General features: G+C 33.5%; 1 protein-coding gene across 1 annotated transcript in view; it reads left to right on the forward strand.

Moving 5' to 3' along the window:
• The first annotated feature begins 120 nt into the window (after window positions 1-120).
• Window positions 121-573, forward strand: part of LOC119582216 (lactosylceramide 4-alpha-galactosyltransferase-like) — a 6463-nt gene continuing 6010 nt past the window's right edge. Inside the window, exon 1 of the mRNA XM_037930446.1 lies at window positions 121-154. Within this exon, the coding sequence (XP_037786374.1) occupies window positions 121-154 (34 nt within the window). The remainder of the gene's footprint in view (window positions 155-573) is intronic.

A 573-nucleotide genomic window follows, 5' to 3' on the forward strand; every position in this document is an offset into this window, starting at 1 on the left:
TAACATTTATTTTATGATGTACTAAGGTAGGTAACAGGCCTGTATCTTGGTGTTTTTTTTAATGTCAATGAATTTGGGGGAGGAATTGTGTTTTTTTTATTGATCTTTAAGCATTTAGAGATGCTCTGCAAGGAGGAAGCAGGGTTTATCAAGAGTCTGTAACCAATTTTATGTCTATCCACGAAGATCTCCATTTGTGTTTTCGATAAAGGCAAATTTCAACTCTGTTATTTCTGCCAATGCTTCTCTCGAGTATTTGCAGCATTATTTTCTTGAGTTTTGAATCCCTCAGCATCTTTGTTATACCCTTTCTCATTGCTCCAGATTTTTTTTTCCAGAAAGTTACGATTTCCTCGATAGTTAGAGTATCTTTAATAGAACAGTTGCGCTACATATTTCCCAATAAAACTTCCTGGCGGTAGATTTAAAGATTTGGTTTTGTATATATTTTTTAATCTCTTCTCGAGTCGTCGAATTCTTTCGGCTTTAGTTGTACTCTTTGTTTGATGGCTTCCTGAATTTCACCAAAATTTAAAACTGTTTTGTATCTCATAATTTTTCTGTCTTTTCTTT

The sequence above is a fragment of the Penaeus monodon genome, chromosome 15 (assembly GCF_015228065.2).
Source record: "Penaeus monodon isolate SGIC_2016 chromosome 15, NSTDA_Pmon_1, whole genome shotgun sequence".
Lineage (NCBI taxonomy): Eukaryota > Metazoa > Arthropoda > Malacostraca > Decapoda > Penaeidae > Penaeus > Penaeus monodon.